Source organism: Eptatretus burgeri, chromosome 15 (genome assembly GCF_056783735.1).
Source record: "Eptatretus burgeri isolate ZD-2024b chromosome 15, Ebu_testis_v1, whole genome shotgun sequence".
Lineage (NCBI taxonomy): Eukaryota > Metazoa > Chordata > Myxini > Myxiniformes > Myxinidae > Eptatretus > Eptatretus burgeri.
The window spans coordinates 31,609,470-31,633,436 of NC_140975.1; the positions used below are offsets into that span (position 1 = coordinate 31,609,470).

The 23,967-nt window shown below is 44.3% G+C and overlaps 1 protein-coding gene across 1 annotated transcript; it reads left to right on the plus strand.

The window, feature by feature from the left end:
- The first annotated feature begins 6,768 nt into the window (after nucleotides 1-6,768).
- Nucleotides 6,769-16,168, plus strand: MYADM (myeloid associated differentiation marker). The gene is made up of 4 exons (XM_085857239.1): nucleotides 6,769-6,947; nucleotides 7,049-7,615; nucleotides 13,555-13,703; nucleotides 13,843-16,168. Exons 2-4 carry the CDS (start codon nucleotides 7,291-7,293, stop codon nucleotides 14,263-14,265), a joined length of 897 nt encoding a protein of 298 aa, XP_085713365.1. The 5' UTR covers nucleotides 6,769-6,947; nucleotides 7,049-7,290; the 3' UTR covers nucleotides 14,266-16,168.
- Nucleotides 16,169-23,967: the final 7,799 nt, after the last annotated feature.

Here is a 23,967-nt window from a genome sequence, read left to right on the forward strand (position 1 = left end):
TACCCCCTCCTATTCAGAAGTTGATTAATAACTGCCACATGTGGCTTGCATAGTACGACACGTGACATTTGGAACTAGAACGACACTCGGTGAAGCGCATACCTTCGCCAGGTTGAACGGTTTACCTTTTGTATCCCACTGATTAGCCAGATCTTCACCAAAATTTAATGAGTTCGTCCTTGTCACACACCCAACCTGTCAACCAAATTTTGTCCGAATCCATCCATAACTTCTTGAGATATCCTGCTCACAAACCGACACGGGTGAAAACATAACCTCCGTCCACCTTCGTGGCAGAGGTTAATGAGGCAGTTAGGAAACTACAGCAATGACCTGGAGGTGAGCCTCAGATGCAGCGTTTCGACCACAGAGACATGGTCCCATGTGAAGACATCTCCGTGGTCATAACGCTAGATCTGAGGCTCACCTCCAGGTCATTGCCGAATTACAAATGTCATGTTTGTTATTTACAGTGGAATTAATTTTCAGTTCATGGATTCATTAATAATATTTGAATAATTGCTTTACTCATTCACCATAGCATTGATGCTGCAGGTTAATGACCATGGCAGAGTTACCTTGGCTCACACTGGATTCGATAAGCACCGTGAGCCTTGCGCTGGTCTTTTATGCCGTGGGCTGTTTTTTGACTATCCGTCCGTGATCAATTTTTGTTTTCGCAATAACTTGTGACGCAATAATTTGGTATTTTTACCAAACTTAGTATAAATGTGTATTATGTTTCAAAGATGAACTGATTAGATTTTGGAGTTGAAGGTCAAAGGTCATGTGACCTTCAGCTGAAAGTAGCAGATTTCTGTTGAGCAGATCTGGCAATCACCAGAAGAAGGGTAGGATAATTGAAGACGAGATGGGATGAATCTATGCACGAGGGAGAGCAGGTTTCTGTGGAAGAATTCCAAGACCGAGTTAATATCAGGGGCAGTTGATATGGGAGACCGGTCCTGGAGAGAGATGGCTGCTTGCAGTCCCTGCCAATCTGCTTGAGAAATCACAGACTTGCCGGCATTGAGGCAGCTCTTTGAGAATAGCCAGATAGATGTTAACTTTCACAATTACATGATCAGAGGAAGAGCAGAAAACATTTATGGGAAAGTGTCATCACCGAGTTCAGAGAGGAGGATTTGCCGTTGGGAGAAATCCGGGTTGGATAGTTCACTGATCGAGTCAGTCCCATGGAGTAATTCTTCACCATTGAGAGACGGGGTTAAAAACAATGTATATCACAATATTTCAAAACGTTGTGGACAGATTATGACAAAACTTGGTGGATGAGTTGGGTAGGTGACGAGAACAAGCCGGTTAGATTTTGGTTCAGGTCAGTAGATCCAGACGGTCTAGTTTATCATGTGACTTTTAATTGAGATCAAACCTAACAATGGATTGACATCTAACACGGTCAGAGGCATATCCATTGACCCATTCATTTGAAATTGTAATTTCTAGTTTTTCTCTCTCTGCAAGCACAATAGGCTCATGAAAGAGCAAGCAGGGAAGTGGAGCAACAACTGGGAACAGCCAGCAAGGGAATAAACAAACAAGAGAGAGAGAGAGAGAGAGAGAGAGAGAGAGATATAATAGATATATAGAGATAGATAGATCTGAAACCATTAAGAGTGTTGAGTTATGAAGGGTTAAGAATAAAGGATGACATGAGGTGAGAGGTGCATTGCCTGGTTGAAGACCTGGAGAGAAGAGTGGGAAAGAATGGTCTCTCTCTAGAAAGCTGTTCCATATAATAGAGAAGTGAGGAACAAGAGTTAGGTGTGTCGTCAGCCTGGATTTTGGAAGCTTAATCAGGAGGGTTGTACTGGAACAATGTGTTCATCCGTTGGGAGCAATACTGGAGAATATAAGGTCGAAAATAGACCACCGACCTGCCTGTAATGTGAACGCAACAGACCTTGTTCTTCAGCCTCATCACAGGATGATCCAATAATTTTAAGCTTTAGATTCCACAGGATTCTGAACCTCCTCCAGCGGATGATTATGGAAGTTGACACGTGGGTTAATAAGTTATATTATACTTTTGGAACAATAGGATGACATTTTTTGAAGTTTGAAGGACATGCTCCATTTATCAACATCAGCACACACGTGTTGTCTGCCTACCAGAGGGATGGGGGTACTGTACAACACAATGCGCAATCATCTGAAAAAGGTGGAAAGGGTTTTCGAGAGGAAACGGAGAGCATCATTAAAATCGACGAGGAACAAGATTGGGCCCCAATCACTGCCTCGGGGAACTCCTACCTCCACTGGGAGACGGTGCTGGATCTGAGTAGCATCGAGTGAGGCTCACGACCTTGTCCTGGGTTTGATTTCCCATTTATAACACTCCGGGGAAAAAAGCGACGTGGAATGTCATTTACAGTGGTCCATCCAAATTCCACACTTCAATATCAGAATGGAGTCATCCACAAGCCTGAAAAAAGGATTGGAAGGTCACCAGGAAGACCCACCCAAGCTCACCCATCACCTCCAACCCTGATGTAGGTATTACTCTTGTACGTTGAGAGGAGGGGGAGGTTGAATCCTGACATTTGGGATTTAGCAAGGTGTGAACATCAATTAAATATCTGCCAACCTTCCATTCCACATCTGATGCTTCATCCTCCAGAGTCCTCAATCGTTCCCTTTTTCTGGACAGTCACGTTTGTCCAATGATTGCAATGTTCACATCTATTCGAGCAGCTCGGAAGCGGTCTCCCTGCTCATGGTTCCTCTTCCTGGCTGTAATCCCATTCAAATGGATTGAAGAGCGAGGTGGAAGTTTACAAGGAAGAGCATCGATGACGACCAATAATTTTGAGGTCACAAGGTCTTGTATTTTGCTTCGAGTTAAACCATCCTTGATCAAATAGGCGGATTACCCTGAGCCAGGGGCATCGAGAGCCAGCACGGGACCCGAGGAAAACGACCTCAGAGCCCCCACCAGCGACAGGAGAAGCTCAACAGACCCCGGGCTCCAAGGCAGCAACCCCCCCAACCTCACCTCTCGATGCCCCTACCCTGAGCCTTTAAAAGGTGAAAACAAGTTCAATAAATCAATCCACCCTGTTATTTAAATAAAACGAAAGTTAAAGACCCATTTCTGGAGCCACCAACCCTGACTCCAGCTTTTCCATTTCCATGGATGCTAATTGGATTGTTCGAGGTTCGAGGAAGGATTTCCATGAATGTCAAGATGTAGTTGAAAGTTTCAGTGGAAGCTGTTTTCTGTAAGTATACAGGGTGTCCCTAAAAAATGACATCATTTAAAACGTGAATATCGAAGTAACTACATGTCCCAGGCAAACGAAAGTAAATAGGCTTCATGTTGAACAATAAAAGATTTATTTATCAAAATTCGAACAAGAGATTCAGGGGGATTTAGATGTTATAACCGTTTTCTCAAAACTTCACAAATGTTCACGATACGCACCACCTGTGACACGACACACGTCAAGTCGGTGGTCCAGCTCCTACCAAACACGCTGTAGCATGTCTTGCGTAACATTCTCCAGTCTCAGTGATTCTCTACTTAAGTTCCTCTAGGCTTATAGGAAGAGGGGGGGAGGGATATAGACCAGTCCTTTCACATCGCCCCATAGTAAAAAACCACAAGGTGTCAAGTCAGGTGAACGTGGCGGCCATTTCAACAGCACATTGTCATTATCACTGGCACGCCCAATCCATCTTCCTGGTAGATTCTCATTGAGATAAGTCCGCACAGTCAGCTTCCAGTGAGGTGGAGCCCCATCCTGTTGAAAAATGAAGTGTTCATGCTCATGAGCAAGGAGCTCATCAAATAACCAGTTCCGAAGCATTTGCAGATAAACATCGCCGGTCACGTTTCCCTCAAAGAAAAATGGTCCATAAAGACGATTCTTGGAGATTGTGCGCAGAACACATTCACTTTCGGCGAGTCCCTCATGTGCTCAACTGTGGCATGGGGATTTTCTTTCCCCCAAATGCGAACATTTTGCTTGTTGACTTTGCCTCTCGTGTGAAATGTAGTCTCATCACTGAAAACAAGACGCTTTTCGAACTCCTCATCTTCAAGTTTCTCTTGCATGGCGACACAGAATCGCTTGCGCCTTTCCTTGTTATCCGTGTTTAAGGCTTGAACGAGCTGCAGATTATAGGGCGTCAATCGCAAGCGTTTCCTTACCAGACCCCAAAGTGTCGTACGAGGAATCTGGGTTTCCATAGATGCTCTTCTTACAGACTTTCTGGGGCTTCGCACAAATGTTACCCGAACCTGATTGACGATATCCTCCGGTACTGGTGGTCGTCCAGATCCCTTTGCCCTGCACAGACAGCCTTCCTCTTTGAAATTTTTTGTGCCTTGTCTAAATCTGTTTTCCAGTTGGTGCATTTTTATTGAATTTTCTCGAAAATGCACGCTGCACACTCTTGTTTGGCTGTGCTCGAGCATATTCCAACACACAAAATGCCTTTTCATTTCTAGTGAACGTCATTCTTTACCCTGAAAAAATAAAAATAAAAAAAAATTCAACATTCAACTTAGTTAGTTTTTACACCTTTTGTTAAAATTTGAGATAATTTGAGCGAGAATTAGCTTTGTTATTAGACTACGAAATGATGTCGTTTTTTTGAGGGACACCCTTATATAATTAGTAATGGGTTGATGAACCTTGGATGATCCCTCCTGGACCATTTGTTTTGTAGTAACCAAGTGACTAAGTGAGCGGTTGTTGCGGTTTCATAGAAAACGCTGATGCTTTTGGTTTTGTGGTGCGTTGCTCCATTGGTTCCGTTGTTTGTTTGTTTTTTTTCTTTGTGGGGTGCTTAGTGGTTATTCATGGCCGGTGCCCACAACCTTTTCAGGATTTGATGGCGGAGGGAAAAGTTGAGCTTGGCTGCGAGCCTGTGGAACACAATGTGCCGAGCACTGTAACGCTCGGTGGACTTCAGTGCATCTCGAGGTCACAATGGGGAGGAATTTTCGCTTCTACTCCCATGCTCTTCCTAATCATATGAAGGCTTTCGAACGGGATGTGAAGGCCATAAACGGCAGATGTTTCCGTTTTCCTCCATGAACAAAGATTTCTTTTTAAAATTTATTTTACAAAGATCACCTCCATTGTGGTCACAGCTGCTTTGCCTGGTTGGTTGGTTTATTTATTTATTTATTTATTTATTTATTTTTGAGGATTTGTACAATTCATCGAGTTGGGTCCAACTGAGAGCCTGACTGTGTCGCCTCTCTTCCACGTTCCTCCCGACCCCTCCTTCCCATGAGCATCGAAGCTAGGTGTGGTCCTGTTGTCAAGTGAGTGGAGGAGGAAGGGGAGACTGGACATGGTTCTGCTGATGTGGAGAGGACAAGAGAGCCTGGATGTGGTCTTGATGGAGGAGAAGGGGTGGAGGAGTCCGGGTATGTCCTCCTGATATAGAGACACTGGGCGTAGTCCTGCTGATGAGAGAGAATAGACTGGGTGTGGTTCTTTTGATGAGGAAGATAGACGTGGTCCTGATGTGGACAGGATGGCATTGAGAAAGAGGGTTGGGTGCGGTCCGAATATAAAGGATTGTGCTGATGAGAGAAGATCCGATGGACTGGATGTGGTCTTGAATCCTGATAAATGACGAGTGTGGGAGTGGTCCTGATGAGAGAGAGAAGAGACTGGGTGTGGTTCTGCTGATGAGAGAGAAGAATGGGTGTGGTCCTTCTGGTTGGAGAGGAAGGAGGTGGGGGGGGGGGGGTGGGTGCTGAGTGTGCTGAATGGTGATGAGTGACGATGGGTGGGAGTGGTCCTTCTGCAGGCAGTGGGCTTAGTCTGGGGGAGGAGGGGGAAGGGGTGTTGGCTGTGGTCCCGCTGACCGTTTCCATGGACTGGATACGAATTAACAAAGACTCATTCCTCGTAAATTTTCTCCTGTTGAGCTGGCAACGTGCTAAACGTTCTGAGTAATTTCCACTGGCCATTGTACATTTCAACACGTCGTATGTCACCGCCTCGACACCACTTCATTTGGACTCACCACGTCGTATGGAATTCCAACTCCATGCATCCATCGTAATTGGGCGTCACAATTTGAGTTCACTTGCACGACGGGCAGAATAGCTCAGCACCGCCTTACTGTCCGGTCAACATCGATCCATTCGCACCTGAACCGGATCCGACTAAAAGATTGCACTCCACTGTGATGGTGCGCACGGGTGGGGGGTACTGCATTGAAGAGCACGCCACCGTTGACCTCGTTTTTTTTTTTTTCATCTGCAGTGTGGACCTTAAACATCCTGGGGTTAACCTGAGCCTCCGCCGTGGTTAAACTCACATTTCATCGAACAGTTCTCACCACGTTGACCTTATCGGACCTTTCTTGGTCTGGTTAAGCCTGGTGACCACATTTCATGAATGGTCAAGATCGGGCAGATAATTTCAAGAGCAGCTTGTTGCCTCGTTTTGAATGTTTGGATGTTTCGTGTTGATACTGACCCAGAACCAGACAATGTTAAGAGACGAGCTTGCTCGCCACCAAATGAGCGAGCACCCGTAGTGCTGGAACTCTATGTAGGTACACCATGTCGGTATCTGAAGACGATTTGTCAAAAAGGGTAAATCTATTATTTATATACAGGACTCGTTTTGACATCATGCAACACCCCTCTCAAGGTGAAGAGTACCCCACCCCACCTCTGACGGTGGAAACTGACGAGCTTGGCCCCCAAACATCTGGAACAGATCACCAAGACTTTTGTTCGCCAGAACCCCCGGACGTGCCTTTCTTGTTCGGTCATACCACGGCCAAGGAAGGGTGGGGTGGCCGCCTGGGCGTGGAGGAAGTGGGAAGGATTTTGGGATCGAAGGAGGGCTGCGGGACTTCGCAGATGGATCCATAGTTGGAGAGCGAATGACACGTGCAGATGTCCCCTTTCTTCCTCCGCATTCACAGGTTGGACAAGTTGGACAAAGGTGAGCAGTTTCAGGTGTACATGATGGAGGATAAGTGATTTATGAATTGGTGAAAGTTTATTTACAATCTCTTCATACTTTACCATCACCATGTATTGCAGACGTGATTGCAAGTTCCTGACTTGGAAAAGAAAGTGAGAGTGATTGGACGCCGCGATCCTTTGAGGAACTTTTGTGGAAGAGCGGAAGGAAGAAGTTGAGCAATTCTGGACACTTGAAAAGCTGGGTTTCTGCAGAAGTAGAGTTATTGTCTCCTGCCCTTTGGTCGTGCCAAGGCGGATACAAGACCTTGACCCGGATTAAAAGACCTAGTTTGAGCTCCTAAGGAGTTCTTACCTTCGAGATGGCTATTTTTGCACAAGAGGTCCTCACCTCCCGAGTGGGCATCCTTCGCCTTTTCCAAATCCTCTTCACCTGCATTGCCTTCAGCCTCGCCGCTCATCGGGGAGGCTACACGTTCGAGTACGGTGACTACTGCATGATCACATGGTGTGGATGCTTTGCCGCCACTCTCCTCATCTTGCTCGTCGAAGGGTTCCAAATCTCAGGACGGGTTCCCCTCTCCTGGGGAGACCTTACAGCCACCGTGGCTGCCCTCGCTACCCTCATGACCCTGGCTGCCTCCATCCTCTATCCGGTGTACAGCCTGCAACGGACTTGTCATCATGGTAAGGGTCACGCTGCCTCCTCCTCTTTTCTCCTGGCTCCTCATCCTTGCTGGTAGAACAATAAAAAAAATGCCTCTTCGGTTTTGTTTTGTTCTCTCGTGCGTTGCATGCTTTACTTATAATTGTATTTATTTTTCTGTGGACGTTGCTTTCTCTTTCTCTTCGCTTTCTCCATGAAATTGTCCTGTTCAGTTCTCTCAAGGTCCTGAATGTACGGATAAAAGGCCATTTGGCTCACCATGCCTGTCCACAACTCTGGCACACAATGCCCTATACTCTTGAAGAAAGGCTACCTGGTCATAATAAACATCCACAACGTAAATGCGGACAGGATAGCCGGCTTTACGGCATCCTTCGACATGCAGTGCCCCCATAATATCGGCTTTGTTCTCTTCTTTTTCTTTTTTCTTTTTAGTTAAGTGACTGCAGGGATCCCACCTGGATTAGACTGCTACCTACAAACTGAACTATCCTCCCAACAACTTGAACTTTGCATTTAGTTTGGTTCTTCATTTAACTTTTTTAATTTACTGCACTGTTTCTTTATCCACCTGACGCTTCATTTAATCACTCCTCCCTCTGCATTCTTCTTCCTGACGCATGTTTTTCTTATCTCGCTGATACTTTTATCAGCTGTTGTGTGTCATCAGCTAGAGCAGCCACAATGTCCGTCTCTTTCCTTTGTTTGGACCCAATGATGGATTGCAGAAGTTCTTTTTAGCTTGACGAATAAGGAGAAGGTTATTTGTTCATTTCCACATTTCTACACTCGGTTCTCGGTCGAGCGCATATCTCCGCCAGGCTGATTAGTTCACGTTTTGTATCACACTGATAGTCCGGATCTGGATTCGGACCTCAACTAAAATTTAATTGCCTTGTAACCTAACCAACTTATATCCCAAGTTTTGTTCGAATCCGTCCACAGCTTTTTGAGATAACCTGCTATATGTCGTTTTAGCCCAATCACTCAATGGTGAAGAATCTCTTCTTCTTTTTTTAAGTCTCGGATCCGGATCCATATTCGGATCTTCACCAAAATTGAAACAATTCTTCCTTGTCACATACCCAACCTGTCCACGAAATTTCTGCCAAATCCGTCTCCAACTTTTTGAGATATTTTGTTGACAAACAGACAGACAGGGGTTAAAACATAACCTGCCATCCACCTTCGGTGATGGATGTAATTAAATTTCGTTCCATGAGTAATATATCATACACATCCCTTTTTGGACATTTTTATCTGGCCTTCCCACTTGTGTCCCATGAAGCTTGACAAACAAACTCCGATAAGCTTCTTCTTTCAACCGCAAGACTTCGTGCTCTCTCTCTCTCTCTCTCTCTCTCTCTCTCTCTCTCTCTCTCTCTCTCTCTCTCTCTCTCTCTCTCTCTCTCTCTCTCTCTCTCTCTCTCTCTGTGTCTCTGTGTCTCTGTGTCTCTGTGTCTCTGTGTCTCTGTGTCTCTGTGTCTCTGTGTCTCTGTCTCTCTGTCTCTCTGTCTCTCTGTCTCTCTGTCTCTCTGTCTCTCTGTCTCTCTGTCTCTCTGTCTCTCTGTCTCTCTGTCTCTCTGTCTCTCTGTCTCTCTGTCTCTCTGTCTCTCTGTCTCTCTCTCTTCCCAGCACTTGAAAATGACAGCTCACATCGCACCAGACTCCATAACTAACGATTGGTTTTGAAAAGCGCAATTCCTGGAGTAACTGTGATCATGATATTTATAAATCTGATGAAGAGCCAGTGCGGATGAACGTGGGTGAAGGTCTCGGATGTGGGTTTCAAGAGGCCTTTGATTCCAATATGCCATGAAATTCTGTAAGGTCGCTTGATTTTACACTCTTTCACCAACTGGGATGTTCTCCGAGCAGGATGTGAGCTTGACTCCAGAAAGAGAACATGTTGCACTTGTGATTAAAAATAAATAAAAATTCTGATAAATTTATCAGATTAAAAAAAACATTGACATGCGACTTTGGGTGTGATATTCGTGGAGCACCCCACCTATCGATAATAACAGCTCGCTACATCCTCTAGAAATAAATAGTTATCACGCTAGGTTGTCTGCCTTTGCCCTTCCCAGTGGTAGTCATTGCAGGAATTTGTAATTTGTTCAGGGTGCCGGCGATAACTCGCTCACTCGTGAAGACACCTCGAAATCTTTAACGTCCCCCGACTACTGCTATCAGATGGCACACCCGGCTTAAATGTAGATTGAGATCTTTAGCTTCGACGCTGCTTTTGCTCAGCTCTTCTATAATAAACATATCAATTTGCTGTACAAGAACAGAAAGAATATCGAGTTAAAGTACAAGTTCATCAGCTGTGTTTAATAATTAATTATCACACCATGCTTTACACCAACAGGGAATGGGAAAATTGTCCATTTACATGTTGCTCTGCAAGAGGGAGAGTTGGAGGATGTGGTGGGGAGCAGTAAGGTGAAGGGTTAATTAATAAATATTTATGAAAAGGAATGGAGAGAGAAAGTAAAGGGGAAAAAAGGCAGATTGTGGCAGTTTGGAGGAAGGCAAGAAAAGGAAGGGTGTGGGAGTTTGGCAGGAGGAGGAGGAGGTGGCGGGGCTGAAAAGGGAATCGAGGTTCGGGAAGGAGTTATGGGGAGCGTGGAGGGAAAGAGCCAGATATTTAGCAAATTTATTTATTTATTAATTCATTTTGTGCTTACAATAAGTAATTGTGACCTTGAAGGCTTTTTTTTGTCATTTCATGTCAGCCTTGACTTGGGTATTTTAAAGTAGACGAACAATTAGAGGGTAAAGACGAACAAATGCATATAATTCCGACTTGTCAGCTCATCCCCTGGCTTCCCAGGAATCCTTTCGTTCCACATTTTTTCCCCCTCTTGAAGTTTTCTGCAGACCTTCATGATCTGTCTGCAGTTACTCCGACAGCAAGATCACGTTTGAAGAATCCATTTCAATGTACCCCGTCAATCCCCAGTTTGAATTACTTACACACTCCATGCACACTCATATTTTCTTTGAATGACTTGAGAAAAACATTCTTTGTGGGCCTTATTGCCAAGCACAGAAAAATGGAGCTTGTGTTACCTTCAGCTGAACCGTCCATGGTGCTATCTGTATAATTATGGTGACTATCACGATGTTTTGTGTTCCAACATGCCTGTTTCATTCACCTTATTTTGTGAATGAAGAGATAAAGATGACCAGAGGAGAGTGGGAGTGGGGACAGAAAGAAAATAAGTTTGGGAACAGATATAGGATGGAAGAGAAGGGGTGTGTATGGAGTTTCTGGAGGGGGGGGAGGGAGGAGCACAAATTGTATCATGTTTGGTTACATCATAAACAACATGGTATTCATAGAACACTTACCCCATGCAGTCTTGAGAAGCAGTTGGTGCGAGCCAAATCTTCTGGCAGCAAATTTGTAATTTAAAAAACCTTTCATTAAAATCGAATGGAAGACCAAATAAAATCGGGACTGCATTGGAGCAATCAGAAGGAACCCGAACAAGCAAAAAGCAAAGACGAAGTCATCAGGGGGAACCTGGATAGGATTCGCATTTCAGCTGCTACTCCTCTACCCTCAAACCCACGCAGGCACAGCCAGGTGAGTCTTATTCAAAAAAACACAAAGACCGCAGATTCAATAAATTAAATAATTCTGGCTGCCAGACCATGCGTCCCATCAGGTTAAAATTTAAAACCTATATTCCACATCACTACTCGATCATAATTTTGAAGTTTCACAATGATTGATGAAGTGGTTCAAGAGAGAATTAAAAAAAAAATTTCCTTCAATCCAATATGGCTGCTAGACCATGTGACCTATCAATTATTCATGAACACCCTGGTATCCCCAAGGCTTGGGGAACGTGTGTGTTCTGTTTCTCCTCGATCTGTTCAGCCGTTTCGGAGAAGAAGATTTTTGAAGGTTTTTTATTTTTATTATTATTTTTTATTTAATGACTGCTGACCTGCATGACCAATGATGTCAAAAAAAAAATTCTGTTGACCAATTTATCCCGAGAAGACCCTTAATTTTCACACTGATTAGATGTAGCGTTCTACGTATGCAATTATGACGTCATAAGGAAGGAACCTATGACTTTTTTTATAAAATCACTCTTATTCCCCATGGTGCCAAGTTTCTTGATAAGTGCCAAGTTTCAATTTTTTCCATGGAGTGGTTTTGGGGATACAGAGGTCCAACGTTTCTCCTTTTTTTCCAACATGACTGCCACGCCACAAGAGCTATGACGTCATAATTATCATTAAAACATTCCACATGAGAAGTTGCACCTCTGATGGAAATTCCATGTCAATCTAACAAAGCGGTTCCATGTCAAAAGCTGTTCCAGAGAAAAGGAAATAAAATGCAGACACGTCCGCACGTTCTACTTGCGGACATACTGGACCGGGTGCTGAACATCACTTTTCGCTTCACGAGCACCGAGTACGGGCTAATAAATGATCACTAAAATTACTCGTCTTTGAACACAGGCAAGTGGACTCCAGCCAGACAACACAGGACTTGATGTTGAGAGATTCACTTATTGGTGCACTCTGTGTGCTGGTGACACCATCTATGGTGCGTGTCGTTTTTCCCTATGTGTGTGACACCATCTAGTGTGTGACATTTTAAGGAGCAATCTTCTCCGCTCTCCCGACCCTATATACTATAGGGTTATATAAAAAATATAGTATATAGCAAAAATATACTAAGCCTGGTGTTGGCTTAGTGGTTAGGGTGGTGGCTTGGGATCTAGGATCCTGAGTTTGAGTAGCGTGGTGGCTTGGGATCTATGGTCCTGAGTTCTGGGACTGAGCATGTTGGGTGTTGGGTGTTGATTATATATTAGTCTAAGGACCCTTCTTCAATAGAGTGCATTATTCGCCCCCCATTGGACTTAGTCCGAAACAGGGGCTTACGGATCTGGTCTCGATTTTCGTGTATGTGTGTGCGTGCGTCCGCAACCATAATCTCGGACATGTATGGAACGATTTTATTTGTACTCAGCAAAAAGACAACACATGATGGTTTACATAAGCACGTCCTTTTGTTTTGCGATGCAATCCAAGATGGCCGACTGGTGGCCATTTTAGTTGTAAAAACCTGATGTTGAACACATCCTCAAGTAATTCTCGGACATGCATTTCCCAATGTTGTTCAAACTTCGCACACAGATAAAGAATGATGACTTATATCAGCACGTCTTTTTTTTTTCGAGATCGGATGAAAGATGACCGACTGGCGACCATTTTGTTACCTAAATGTGTCCCCAACCATTTCGCAGACATGCATGGTCCGAATTTGTTTAAACTTGGAGTACATGATGGCGTACACGTGCAACTCCCTTTATCTTGCAAACTGATCAAAGATGTTTGATTGGTAGACTGGCGGCCATTTTAGTTGTCAAAAAAACAAAAACCCGGTATTAAACACGTCCTCAACTATTCCTTGAACATGTATTTCCCAACGTTGTTCAAACTTGGCACACTGATAATGAATGATGGCTTACATTTGCACCTCATGTTTTTTTTTTCTTTCGATATCAGGTCCAAGATGGCTGTCTGGCGGCCATTTTGATAGTTAAATTTGTCCCCAACCATTTTTCTCACATGCATGGTCCGATTTTATTCAAACTTGGCACAAGCACATTACATGATGACGTACACGTCCACCTCGCTTTATTTTGCGATCTGATCAAAGATGGCTGGCTGGTAAAACTGGAAGCCATTTTAGTTGTAACATAACCCTAACCTCACCCTAACATGCACGGACACGAAAATTGAGACCAAATCCATAATCCTCTATTTCGGACTAAGTCCAATGGGGGCTAATAAATATGGGCTAGCCCTTCAACTCCATACAGCAAAATTACTAAAACAACGGGGGCTATGACATTTTCATTTTTTTTCCTCTTGTTTTATCTGTGAAACAATTTGTGCTCGCAATGGATGTTTACAGGAACCTGCAAGGAAATAAGGGGTTATCGCATTGGTTCCACTGTGGCTTCGTGCCTGGCATTCATCGCATACGCGGCAGAGGTGGCTGCCACGAAACCACGGCCCGGTGAAGTCAGGGCCTACATGACTACAATTCCCGGTTTTCTCAAGGTCCAGTGCATCAATCTTTCCTTTTATTCAGTTTATTGATGCCACAGAATGTGACACTTCAACTTTGTGTTAGGTCTTCCTCATCGTCTTTCTGCCTCGGTTGTTGAGCCTTTCCATTTTCTTTTTCTTTTTCCTGCAGGTTATGGAGACGTTCGTGGCTGGTATAATCTTTGCTGTGCTAGCCGAGCGGCCCTTCTTGTATGAGCGCTACAATGCTCTGCAGTGGTGCGTAGCAGTCTACGCCATCTGCTTCATCCTGTCTGCCGTCGCCATCTTGTTGGCCATCGGAGCTTGCACCGGCCGGCTCTGCGTCCCTTTTGATCGCTACTTGAGCATGTGCAACCTTTTCTCTGTGCTCGCTTACATCACGGCCACGATAATTTGGCCCGTCTACTGTTTCCACAAAAAATACGGCACTCCACACCGCCCCAGCCAATGTCAGAGGGTGGGCATGTGTGACTGGGATCAGCAGATGGTTGTCGCTGTGCTTACGGCCGTCAACCTCATCACATACATCGCCGATCTCATTCATTCAGGTCGCTTGGTATTTGTACATCAGTGAGCTCTCGCTCTTGCTTTTCACTCTTCGATGTAGGCCTCGGCGTTCATGTAGGTCCGTCTCTTTGTGTCACCATCTCGTTTAATCGCTGCTTTTGATAATGTCCCAACAATCCTGAACCCACTCGCTGTAGCGGTTGATTAATTTGTTTTAAGTAATCAACACACACCATACTATTCTTGTGGTTGAATGGAGAGGGTGCAGAAGACCCCATGGTCCTTCAATATGATTTTATTAGATCTGATAGAGTGGAAAGCAAAAACGTTTGATGTGATTCTTGTTTGTGTTTTTTGGGGTTTTTTTTTTTTTTAATTCTGAAGTTAATTATTATGAATTTCTTAAATGCTCCGAGTCCTTGATTTTTGGATTTCGTAAACAGTGTGTGTTAAACCAGGCAACCCCTGTGATATAATCTTTTATTATTGTATTTGTAATAATATTCACATGCATTGCTTTCGAAACTTGTATTGCGCTTCCTTATCAATCGTCTTACAAGTTCTTTTTTCAGCCAGATGGCTGTGTCTGTTCCAATCAAAGAGAACAGCGGTGAATTTATTTCTTCAAAGCATCATTATCATACATTTTAACTTTGTTATTTCTGTTGATTGATTCATAAAGATTATCTGGTTTAACATCGTCACACGAATAGTGCTCCCCTTTCTATCACAATCTATTGAGGAGTGGAAAAAAAACAAACTTCCATATACACAAACACACACTGTTTACAATGAATTATAACTTTATAATCTAACACCTTCACAGTGTATCCTCCATTTTGCATTTATTAGTGTAAAATTTGTCAGATTGGTGTAGAAGTGACTTTCACCAAAAAGAAAATCGAGAGAGTAAATCAATGTATTTTTCTGCCTCGTAATAAAAGGACAAACACCATCAGTAATACCAAAGTCATAGTTCCCGATAGTATATATAGTTAACAGTTACTAATACGGTAGTAATCAGTCGTTTTAATAATAAATATTATTATTATAAAATATTAATGATAACATTGTACTATTGCTGAACAATGTGTGTTTTTTTAACAAAGTATCGATTTGCATGAAATGATATGAAAATCTTGTTGCTTCTATTCCTCGATGATATTATCAAGTCGTTTGACGGTTTTCTCGACCGATGCCAATATTATGTCGGAATTGTATTACGTACATTGATATTCACATATACAAGGATAAAGTGACTAGGTATATACAGTAGGTATTCGTGTGAAAACATTAACCTTGCTAGATTGCCAAAACCCAATAATTTGGGATTCAGGGAACGACGTGCAGATTACACCGGGTGTTTAAATTTCATTCCTTTGATGTGTTTCACATCCTGGTCTGTTCTTTAATTTTGGCTGAAAGGGAAATCAACTTTTGTTCCTTTGTCGTTCATTGTCATTTCATTCACAAGTTTGAATTCGAGCAAAAGAGGAAATCCACATTCTATTTAACGTGTTTGTGTGTGTGTGAGTGAGTGAGTGAGTGAGTGAGTGAGTGAGTGAGTGAGATAGTGGTTCTTTAGTCCAGTGAGTCCAAAATGCAACATTTTACATGCTTTGCAATGATGCATCAAAATGTTCTTCAATGTTTCCGTGTCAGAGTGAATGGCTTGTCTTTACCATAGTCTGCACTTGTCCTCAAATTGGTGTGAACCTTGAATAGCTATTACCATGTAACTCGTAGAATGATATTGCATCTTTATTTTATCTCATCATTATGTTTTACTGTTTACAATTTCTGTTATTTAAGCATCATTAGGTAACTCTCAATAACTTCTATTTTAAATTGTAAAACTCGTTTCGCATTGGAGCGGTTTGCACCCGTTAATATTAATAATGCCTTAACCTCCGTAGTATCATTTTTACCTTCGTATCGTTATTGGAAATAAATATAATCATGCTAATCCATGTTTTGAGTGTTGGAGTGTTATTATTTGCACCAATAAATGGCTTCCTTAAGCATTAACTAATATTTAATACTGTATCGCAATTGTTACACGAACTGCGGAATTTACAAATAATTATATCAATAGTACGGTCAAGAACTTCAATTCCATGACCATTCTCTGGCTAGTAAGGTTTGACGATTGATTTGACTTCTATTGACCTTTTATAAAAAAATTTAGCTCCCATGTTTTGTCCCTCCCAAAAATCCTGGCATCCTGGCTGGCGGTGCCATCTTGAAAAATTAAGTTTTGAACCAGAGCAACTCGAATCGTGTACAAAGATACTTTTTGGGGTAAGTCGACCACGAGGATTCCGAATCTGACATTAGGACATCGTTTTGACCCAGAAATTCAAGATGGCCACCATCCGGTCGAGCAAAAACGTAACTTTTGTACTTAAAGCAACTACCTCCATAAAGGATCTCTTGCAGTAAAGTAAACTGATGAATAATATATATATAATTGATGAATGCAGGACAAGTAAACTCATTACACTTCAAAATAAGCTCTTTTTAAAATCTGTAACTTGAACAGTTTGCAAATGAAACTACTTAAAACATGTCAATACACAATCATTTTACCCTGAAAATGGTACTTTTTAGCCATTTTCTGTCGACAAATGACACCACAACACAAATAAAATACATTTTAGAAAAGATATTAAAAAAACCCTATTTAGAAGTCACCAATTATGCTTTCATGTCATACTTCACATTGTTATGACATTAACTGATGAATCAATATGACCTTGAGAGATATCATCAGTCCGAATCAGAGCATTCAGCCTCACTAGATTCTGAATCATCAGATTTCGATGAATCCCCCCTTCTCCTCTGTACATCATCATCTCCCTCCTCATCCCCCTCCTTGTTATCATCTTCCTCGCTCTCTTCGGCTGGCCCTGGTGAGGGTAAATGTGTCGGGAGAGCAGGTCGCATGTGGTGGAGAGATCGAGCACCGCTCGGCCCAGAGGTCACGCAGGAGAAGCACGTTCTGGTAGCTGATCCCCATGCCCAGCCAGTAGTACGAGTCAACAAGCTCCATGCTGCGAGTCATCCTGTGAAGGGTGACGGTAGCATTGATGGCGGTAGTGGTGGGTCGCTTTGTGATGTGTTGTGTGATGAGGGAGGCGAGAGAATGTGCTGGGAGACAGATCTATCCCCTTCTTCCTCTGCAAAGCAGATCGCAGCTGGACCAGGAGAGCAGAGAGCTCTTCCTCCTCTTCTAGCTCCTCGACTCTCGGCGGCCACGGGTTGAGTTTGATTGACTTGTTGTCATCCTTAACCGCTCAGCCACGTTGCGCACCAGTTGCTCACTGCTGACACCAATGGCGGAAAGCACTGCTTCGACATATTAACCACCCTCAGACGTATCATAGACTAGGTCACTCTGGTTCCTCTTAGGGTGGGAGTGGAAGCGGATCTTGCCCTCAAACTCCTGGGTCAGGATATCTTTGATAAAGAATGACTTGACGCCGGATGTTGGGAATCCATACCGAGATATGATGGAGCTGTAGCCTTTGAGGAGGCTCTGCAGTGACCTTAGCTCATGTTCATCAAAGATAACTGTTCTGATATGGTCAAAGAGGATAGTCTGAGCCTCACGGAGATTGACATTGTGCATGTGTGGGAATTTGTCATCTCCACTCATTTTCTGGTAACTACATACATATTCAAACCAGCATTTGTTGTGATATCTGATCTCAATCACGTTGGGGGTCATCAGCTGCAGAATCGATCACACAGTTGATTCCGTCTCGCATTTTCTGATCTTCGAGGGCCACCGTGTGGCTCTTGAAAGCTGCCCATGCATGATCGTACGATATCGGGGACAGTTTTGATTCAGGGTGCCTGGCTGACTCCAGTTTACAGCACCACACACATTTTGTTTTTACATGTATCAGCCCTTCTACACTCTATTCTACCGTCTATTACAAAAGAAACTAGAACGGGCACTCGTAGAGTGCATACCTTCGCCGCAGCCACTAGTTTGAACATGGCATGAGAGTGAAATGAGGAACTAAAATTCCACTAAATCTGCTCGGGAATTTCGCAAATTTAAAGTCCATGATCCGGATTTTGTGAAAGGATTTTGTTATTAGAACTATTACGATTATGACAATTTTAGGTGATTCGTTGTCCCGAGTACCGAACTCTGTAGCATGTAGGGTCGGATTCGGTCGAATGTCACTGACCACGCAGACACGACCTGGATCAAGTAGATCATGTTTTCAAATCCGAGCGAGGACGAAAACGTCATTTTAATTGGCGTCTAATTAAACAAGAAAGTAAAACTCCTTTTACGAAAGCATGAGCAAAGCTACGTGCATATCAAACTATACCAAGTCTCCTTAATGAAAATTTGTTGTATTTTACTTTGTAACTAAGTTTGGTAGGGCCCTTATGGCCCTTGTTGCATCAACAGACACACAGTTTAGAGACAGAGATATATTCTAGTTATTACCTTTGTATTAAGTTGTCCACAACGCATCTCAATACAAATATGCATTTCGTGACCCCCATGACCTTTGACCCACAACCGCTACCTCGGGTGACAATAGTACTTTACCTTGTGTCATTTCAGAAGATGGGGAATTGAACACTGAACAATTTGGAGTTAATTTGATGTAAATCGGAAACATATTAACCGTTTTCATCATGAAAAAACGATGTTGACCTTTTTGTGACCTTGACCTTTGATCCGATCGCTCCCAAAATCTAATGGATTTGTCCTTTCATGATGCCAAACAAATCCAAAACAATTAAAGCCTCTCTGCGTTTTTTTTTTTTTTTGCGTTAAGTTGTCCACAACGCTTTCCGATATAAATGTGAATTTGTGTGACCCCCTTGACCTTTGACCCCCAACCGCTGCCTTGGGTGACAAAAGTACGATACCATGTGTCATATTAGAGGATGGGGAATTTAATTTTGAACATTTTGGAGTTAATTTGCTGTAAATCAAAACAAAATTGACAATTTAATCGCGAAAAAACGATTTTGACCTTTTTGTGACCTTGACCCTAACCTTTGATCCGATCGTTCCCAAATCTAATCGATTTGTCCTCTCGTGATGCCAAACACATCCACAAAATTTCATGACAATCTGCGAAGTGGTTTTTGTGTAATGTTGTCCACAACGCTTCCAAATCAAAAACTCCATTTTGGTGACCCCCTTGACCTTTGACTTCCACAGACTAACTAGGGTTGCAAACACTATACCATACACTATATCAGTGGATCGGGATTTGAATACTGAACATTTTGGACTTAATTTGATGTAAATCGGAACAAAATTGACACTTTAATCGCAAAAAAACCATTTTGACCTTTTTGTGACCTTGACCTTGACCTTTGATCCGATCGCTCCCAAAATCTAATCGATTTGTCCTCTCCTGATGTCAAACAAGTCCACAAAATTTCATGACAATCTGCTAAGTGTTTTTTGCGTAATGTTGTCCACGACGCTGCCCAATGAAAAATGCTTTGTGGTGACCCCCTTGACCTTTGACCCCCAACCGCTACCTCGGGTAATTACGCCACACTTTCATGTGGCATAGCGTAGAATGTAGAATTGAGTAATGAATATTTTGGTTTTGGTTTTATCTCGTTCAGATAAAAATTGACCGCGTTATGACGAAAAAATGATTCTGACCTTTTCGTGACCATGACCGTGACCTTTAATCCGATTGCTCCCAAAAGCTTCGCCTGGCGTCCTTGAGTAACTGCACATCATGTCTGAAAATTTCATGCAAATCGGTCCAGCAGTTTTTGCGCAATGTTGTCCGCACACATATTTACCAATAAATAAATACACAGGGGTCAATACAATACCTTCGTCAAACGAAGTTTGCGAAGGTAATAACAATTCACTAAGCAGGACCTCAATTCCGTGACCATTATAGATTTAGCAGAAATAATGTGTTAATTCATGATCCTTGATGCTCCCATTCACAAGTAATGTTTTCGCTCTACTGGATGGCGGTCATCTTAGATTTCTGGGTGAAAATGATGTAACGTCAAACTAATGTCAGATTCGGAATTCTCGTGGTCGACTTGCACGAAAAAAGTGTCTTTGTCCATGATTCTTGGTGCTCTGGTTCAAAACTTAATTTTCAAGATGGCGCCGTCAGCCATCTTGGATTTGGGCCTCTGGCAAAAAAATGCCGGGATATTTTGGAGGGACATGGGAGCTAAGTTTTTTTTTATAAAAGGTCAGTAGAAGTCAAATCAATCGTCAAACCTTACTAGCCAGAGAATGGTTACGGAATTGAGGTTCTTGACCTAACTAAAACTGATATGACAGCACTTCAGGTATATTTGAAATATGAATTTTATATATATATTGTGACGTCCACGGGACTCGAACAGTCCCGCCAACGTAGAATGAGCCGAAACGATGGAGGCGATTTATTTTTATATAACCCAAAGACGGCGGTTTTAATCGCTCTACCGCAAACGGGACGAGGAAGGTGGCACGAGTCACTTTTCACTGAGTTGATGATGTTTATTCTTTTTACTATTGACCAGAAATAACAAGACTCGGCAAGAGGAGGGATCCGGGGCGATTCGACGGGATGGTGTGGGATCGGGCATGGGGAAAAACACAGACAATTCCAATGAATATACAGTTCTCAATCCTTCTAAGGCGCCAAGCACACACACACACACACACACACACACACACACACACACACACACACACGCACACACACACGCACACACACACACACACACACACACACACACACACACACACACACACACACACACAAAACGTAGCTATCTCTGGTGGTCAGGCTGGACCGTGGTGTGGACGCAACTGTCCCTGGATCGGCGCCGGACGAGCCGGCCTTGCTCTCCTCAGGGGGGCAGGAGAAACCCAGTGCTGTCGACCTCCTGGTCCTGGCCCAAGTCCGCCCACAGCCGCCAGGGAACCAGCTCCCGCGCCAAGCCGCGAGCAGGAGAAGGAGGCAGGTCCACCCGCCGCCCGACCCCGCTCTCTGAGTCAGCAGAACCCCAGAGCCAACCGAGGTGAGGCACGAGGCTCGGCAAGGCTCCCAGACACGATCAAGAGCACGATCAACTCAGCACAGCAACCAGGACGCTCTCTGCCAGCACAGGTTCCACATCAAAAAAACACGAGTGTTCTGGTTGTAATCTTCTTCTTCTTCCTTTTCGACCCCGAACAGAACCTTTTTATCCTCCTGCCCTCGTCACCTCCAATCGAGCCGTCCATTGGCCCACTGCCGTCGCCTTCTGCCAATCGTGATCACGGGGCGGAGCCATCCGCTGCACTGTACTGTGACGTCACGGCCAGTCTCCAGAGAATACCAAAAGGGGTTTACGCAGACACACTTACCCTATCCCGTGTCCCTATCTAATTACGTGACATTTATCATTTCCCCCTTGAAGAAATGAACATTTACTAGACAACTTATCACCACTGAATTTCTACTTATTACATCGAGATCCTGGTAAACTCGAACAGCATGGCATACCTAATTAAACATCCTAATTACCCTTTGAATGCATACCCCCCCCTCAAACGTAACAATATATACACATACACACACATACACACACACACGAATGAAATGTTAAATACAGCCCATAATCGAAAATGAAAACAAAGTGAAAGACTCCATTGGATGGTCGTTCCTTTTCTTCATTCCCAACATGTTCACCGGTTTTGTAATAATTCAGGAATCCAGTATCAAAGGTGTTTGTAAAAACAAACTGCATTGAGCAAAATGTTTTAACTTAACAGGATAGGAAAAGATAAGTGAACCAAAAATAATAGTCTATGAGAACAATGTGGAAAAATCGTCCCAAGTTCGATACCGGGGTTCGGAAGGCAAAATAAATTAGATGCTTACAATGAGTAAAAAATGTTTTCAGTTGTTACAAAGCAATGAATAGCCACATCATGGCAGGATAGCCGAGAGGTACGCACGCTCACTCTAACTCTAGTAGCTGCCTCGCTCTGGTTTGAATCCCGACCCAGCTATAAACTGTCTTTCCTGGTGTTTCACAGGCAGGGTGATTCATCAATATGTGTTAAACTGGATGTCACATCTGCTGGAATCCCCACCCTCTCCTCTCCCACTCTCTTGCCTTCCCCTCCCATCTCTCCCCTCCTTCCCTACCTCCCCTCCCTCTCTCACCCCTCTGGCTCTCACATCTCTATCCCACCCCTCACTCTCCCTCTCCAACTCCTCCCCCCTTTTGATCTTCACTCCCTCGCTCTCTCCACCCTCCCCCTCCCTGCTTTCCCACCCCTCCCCCTCTGTTAAGGGGTCTGTTAAGGACTGACTTTCGCTTTTAATTTAAAACTGCTTCCCCATAGGATAGCATGCATGAATCAGATTCGGAATGAGCCGGCCGGATGGGTGCAAAGGTCGCTGCATGTGTGAGCATGCATACATGCAGGCAGGCCTTTACCAGGTAGATTGTGTGGGTTTTAAATGCCCCCGCATGGTTTTATACAAAACCCGGCAGTTAAAAAGAAAATGTTGCTGTTTGGGCATGTTTTATTGCCACTCTCTTTCCCTCCCCTCCTGCTGCCTTCCCTTCCCCTCATGCTGCCTTCCCTTCCCCTCACGCTGCCTTCCCTTCCCCTCACGCTGCCTTCTCTTCCCCTCATGCTGCCTTCCCTTCCCCTCACGCTGCCTTCCCTCCCCCTCATGTTGCCTTCCCTTCCCCTCATGCTGCCTTCCCTTCCCCTCATGCTGCCTTCCCTTCCCCTCACGCTGCCTTCCCTTCCCCTCACGCTGCCTTCTCTTCCCCTCACGCTGCCTTCTCTTCCCCTCACGCTGCCTTCTCTTCCCCTCACGCTGCCTTCTCTTCCCCTCACGCTGCCTTCTCTTCCCCTCACGCTGCCTTCTCTTCCCCTCACGCTGCCTTCTCTTCCCCTCACGCTGCCTTCTCTTCCCCTCACGCTGCCTTCTCTTCCCCTCACGCTGCCTTCTCTTCCCCTCACGCTGCCTTCTCTTCCCCTCACGCTGCCTTCTCTTCTCCTCACGCTGCCTTCTCTTCCCCTCACGCTGCCTTCTCTTCCCCTCACGCTGCCTTATCTTCCCCTCACGCTGCCTTCTCTTCCCCTCACGCTGCCTTCTCTTCCCCTCATGCTGCCTTCCATTCCCTTCCCCTCATGCTGCCTTCCATTCCCTTCCCCTCATGCTGCCTTCCATTCTCTTCTCCTCATGCTGCCTTCCATTCCCTTCCCCTCATGCTGCCTTCCATTACCTTCCCCTCATGCTGCCTTCCATTCCCTTCCCCTCATGCTGCCTTCCCTTCCCCTCCCTTTGCGCTGCCTTCCCTTCCCCTCACACCGCATTTTTTTTTCCCATCACACTGCCTTTCCTTCCCATCACATCCCCTCACACTTACTCCCTCCCCTCTCCACCTCAAAGGACATCTCACGGCGGTCTCGCATGCTGTCTTAACGTGCTCTTTTAACGTACCCCATTTCATTCAATCCCATCCTCCCTCCCCCCCCTTTCTTCACAAGGCCCACTACCAAATGCAAGTCGAAAACCCCTCCCCTCATATTTACCTCCTCCAAAACCCCCACTCCTCCCCAGTTCCCCCTTCCTCCTTGCTCCCACCCCCTCCCACAATGTATAGTGACGTTTGGTGAGGCGTTGCTCTCCCTACCCCCAACCCCTTCCGAGCTCCCCCCTTCCTCACCCCTCCGAGCTCCCTCCCCCTTCCCTCCTCATTCTCTCTTCTGCCCTCCTCTACCCCTCCTTTTCCTCTTTCT

Coding starts and splice junctions, on each gene's coding strand:
- MYADM (XM_085857239.1), top strand. CDS start 7,291: ATGGCTATTTTTGCACAAGAGGTCCTCACCTCCCGAGTGGGCATCCTT. Junction 7,616..13,554: donor GCAACGGACTTGTCATCATG/GTAAGGGTCACG, acceptor GGATGTTTACAG/GAACCTGCAAGGAAATAAGG. Junction 13,704..13,842: donor CAATTCCCGGTTTTCTCAAG/GTCCAGTGCATC, acceptor TTTTTCCTGCAG/GTTATGGAGACGTTCGTGGC.